General features: G+C 42.8%; 1 protein-coding gene across 1 annotated transcript in view; it reads right to left on the bottom strand.

Annotated features, from left to right (window-relative positions):
* Nucleotides 1–858: 858 nt before the first annotated feature.
* The window catches only part of SMC4 (structural maintenance of chromosomes 4), a 38,600-nt gene continuing 35,267 nt past the window's right edge, over nucleotides 859–4,191 (bottom strand). The window contains exons 21-23 of the mRNA XM_010287345.1: nucleotides 3,966–4,191; nucleotides 3,082–3,265; nucleotides 859–1,051 (exon numbers count right to left, since the gene is read on the bottom strand). Coding sequence (XP_010285647.1) covers nucleotides 863–1,051; nucleotides 3,082–3,265; nucleotides 3,966–4,191 — 599 coding nt within the window. The 3' untranslated portion in view covers nucleotides 859–862. The remainder of the gene's footprint in view (nucleotides 1,052–3,081; nucleotides 3,266–3,965) is intronic.

The following is a 4,191-nucleotide window of genomic DNA, read 5'->3' as shown; positions in this document are numbered from 1 at the left end:
CCTTCCTCTTCCCTCACACTCCTCCCCTGCTCCAGTGTGGAGTGCCTCCCACAGGAGACCATCCTCCAACTTCTCCAGCATGAGTCTTTCCAACAGGCTGCAGTTCTTTCACGAGCTGCTCCAGCCTGGGTCCCCCATGGGTGCCGTCCTTCAGGAACGGGCTGCTCTGGCCTGGGTCCTGCAGGGTCACAAGTCCTGCCAGCAACCCTGCTGCAGCCTGGGCTCCTCTCCTCACAGGTCCTTACCTCTTCGCAGGAGCAGTTCAGCCCTTTGTGAAACAATGGTAGAAGCAAGCGGATGGCAATTACTTCTGATAGGCTGTGGCCAGGCTCTGAGAAAGAGGAGTTGTCCCTACAGCAGGGGAGAGGAAAACAACTGACAAGCAGGTTTGAGCTGAACCAATTCATCCCAAAACAGCTAAACAGCCCCTTCCCAGACCACACAGCATTACAGACAACATCCTCACACACAGACACGTAAATTACTTTGTATACCAACTTCACTTACTGGAACTCAGACAATAAAGTGTTACAGGACACCCGCATTTAAAAGCAATTTGCTTACTTTAATAGACACAGTAAAAAACAAGCATTTAAAACCAAATGCAGAACCCAAGCACTGACATCAAGCCTACCCCTAGAATATTAAAATGCATCTGGATACATAATTTGAGAAATAGCTTTTTTCCTTTTACTCAGTGCATATAATTAAGATCTATATAGACAGTATAATTAAAAAATTGAATTTATTGAGGCTGGTTTTACTAACGAGCTCAAATAAACACAAAACTAAAAAATTTCAAATACAAAAGTACATTAGATAAAAGTAAACAGCAGCAATGTGAATGGGAGTTTATTCCACTCTATTTTTGAGCTATACTACACCCGAGAGCACCAAGTTCAGCCAGTCCTTTAGCTGCAATAACTTTGGGGTTGGTTGCCACGCTTTTTGTGGTATTGTAAGTCTTATAAATTCCGATTAATCTGTCTGCGATCTCAAACATGTTGTTTCGCAGGGAGATGATGATAAATTGTGCGTTTTTCGTTTGCTCCTGAAACAGAAGGTACATGTATTAGCTCGCAGTATTTCAAAGAGCTCCGCTCTTGTATGATCTCTACATCCAGGCTTGGGGAGCGAAGAAATACATCGCTACAAGCGATTCTGCCATTCACCAAATGAATGAGTGAAGAGGCCTGAGAGCTCCTGCTGTCGACTCGGTACCTGCACGACACGCTCCCATCTTGGCCATTGGCACAGAGCACCACAATTTACTTAAGCATGAGTTTCCTCCTTTTCTTTTTCACATGACCTATTCAAGTGCATTTGATTAAATACAAACATACCTCATTTCCTTCCAGAGGTGCAGTTCACCACAGTTTTACCGTGAATTCCACCAGACTTACCAAAGGCAGGTATTGCTAAGTTACCTGCATGGTTATAGCAAGGGCTGCTTTAAGAATGGAAAGGAAAACAAACCAGCTTCCATGCACTGAGAACAGGGGAAAGCAAGGCCTTTGCTAATGAGGACAAGCCTTGATCAACACTAGACCCCAGGGCGGAACAACAATAGGTAAGACCAGTAAATTTGGTGGTGCTTTAAAAATAAACTATCCTGAGAACACAGCAGCATCGGTGTAAGTTCAGCAGCGCCCTGAGCCCTGTGAGCAAAGCAAATGTACAACTGGCTCCGTTCCTGCAGTGGCGAGCTGGGACCCCATAGCTTGCTGGGCCAGGCCGCGAGAAAGGAGGAAAGTGCAGCAGGAGAGAGAAGAGGGGCATCGTAACCAGGCGAAAAGAAGAACTTCTCTGGGGAGGGGGAAGGTGTAGCTGCCACTGCTGCCACAGAGAAATCCAATAAGGACTGGATGCTGACTGAATACAGTCATGGAATCACAGGAGGGTTTGGTCTGGAAGGGACCTGCCAAGGCCACCTAGTGCAACCCCTGCCGAGAGCAGGGACGTCCCCAACCAGAGCAGGGTGCTCTGAGCCCCAGCCGACCCGACCTGGGATGTTTCCAGAGATGGGGCATCCACCACCTCTCTGGCTAGATATAATAAAAATAGCTCAAGTATCAATGACAATCTTTTCTCCTAGGATAGTACTAATTCAGAAGTCTTATACAAAATATGAGCTACAGCTATATACTATGCTATAATTTGCACTAAAGAGCCACACTGTACTAAGTTTTACATCTAAGTGTTAGTCTACACTGCAGTTGAAATTAAACTCTTTGCTCTACCACGTCACACCTGGGTGATGGACTCTGTGAAAATGCAGGCATTGCAGAAGCAAAGTTTAAAACTACAGTTGCAGGCAGGTATCATCAAAGTGTTGCCCTAATTTTAAGTAGTTAATCATCATCTTTGGCACTTCTAGCAGGTTCCCAAAGCCAGTGGTTACACTTTGGATAATTCTGAAAATTCTAAGTTTATATTAGCAACCACAACTGTAGCAATGTAAATGTTTGCTTCGCTAACATACGGTGATGACAGAACTTTTAAAGGTGTGAAAGAAAAAAAAACGCTAATAAAGACACAGATCAAAGATGCCTATGGGAAACAGCTCATGTTAATGAAAGGGAAGTATAAACCCAAGGAACCTTGGCTGCACCCGAGAAGAAAATCATGAGCTTGGATACATGAACACATCACTAAGAGCTAAATAAGTTACCGTATCTCAGCTGAGTATTTTGGGGACAGTATCTACACTTTAACAAGGGAACAGTAACACTGAGGATGCATAGGAATGCGACACCTTTGGCAAACTCCAGCACTCTTTAGACAGCTTTTGAAACTATACAGTCAGGATTTGGAGGGAGAAAAAAACCACTTGTAAATCCTCTGTTTAGTTGCCTCGTTCCAGGAAAGCTGAAGCAGCTTAGAAGAAAACATGCAGAAAGCAACATTCTAAGCACCTTTCTGGAAGTCTGCTTAGTACATAGTTTCCACTTAATTATTTGAAAATACTCTCATTCCAGATTTTAAAATCTGGCCATAATTGTGTTACCACTTTGTCTTTTCTGGCAGAGGAGAAAACACCTTAGACAAATTATACTGTAGTAGTTACCATTAAATACTTACATATATGTAAAATGCTACAATAGATACATTTTTGAAGTCAAGCGCTGCATCAATCTCATCCATAAAATAAAGGGGCGTTGGCTTGAAATGATGAAGAGCAAAAACCAGAGCCAGTGAACTAAGAGTCTTCTCTCCTCCTGATAAGTTAAATATCTTCTTCCAACTTTTCTTCGGAGGCCGAACGCTGAAACAAATTAAAGAGTTTGTAACTTATTTCTGTTCATGATGAAAACAAATATGTCATGGTGAAAAGCAAGTCACAAGGCAGGAGGCAGTCCTGGGAAGACACCGGCACAAAGAAGCTCGACTAAAACCGTGGATGAGCTGCTTGATGCTCTTAGTCCTCCATGGCTGGGAGGTAGCAAACTGGATTATTTCTCTTCACTGAGGAGTAACTCCCTGGGCACATGCACAGCCCTGTTGTCAGCTGACATTTGCCTGAGCTCAAACTACTGTAACACGCAGCTATTCTCTGTAGGAATGATAACACTTAAGAACTGCTAATTAATGATCTTTCCAAAGTGCTGTTCTACTCTTAAGTAATGAATATACTCTTGGGAGCATTTATGACAGAACAAGCTCCAATCACCAACGTGACTGGCATGATTCCCTAGGCAGAGTGAAATGATTTGGGAATTAAGAAACCCTGAGGAATGACTTCAAAGTCAAAGCTTTCTAACTGCCATTAGTTACTTCTTTCTCCAGGAGAAATGAATCTCAATGCTAAAAAGTTGTGGCTCCTGTCAGTATCTTGCCAATACTTGCCATAAGGGAGGACTGTCTTGGCTGGCTGATGATCAATGAAAATTCACTTAAAAAGCAGGCTGAAGAAAGGAATACAGCAATTAAGCATTAGAGCAATAATACAAAGTATTTTGACAAACCTAAACATTATTCCCTCGGAGAAGGGATCCAGACTGTCCACAAGTTCTAATTCAGCATCCCCTCCCAAAGTAAGCATCTGGTAGTTTTCCTTCAGTTTATTTGTTATTACATTAAATCCTGCCATAAATTCATTTAGCCTTTGTTTCCTAAGATCTTCAAAAGCTTGTCTAAAGTTGTTTCTCTCATTGGTAATGTCATCCAATTCAGCCACACGTTTCAAGTATA

Source organism: Phaethon lepturus, unplaced genomic scaffold (assembly GCF_000687285.1).
Source record: "Phaethon lepturus isolate BGI_N335 unplaced genomic scaffold, ASM68728v1 scaffold19905, whole genome shotgun sequence".
In the NCBI taxonomy this organism is placed as follows: domain Eukaryota; kingdom Metazoa; phylum Chordata; class Aves; order Phaethontiformes; family Phaethontidae; genus Phaethon; species Phaethon lepturus.
This window is presented reverse-complemented; position numbering and strand designations above follow the sequence as displayed.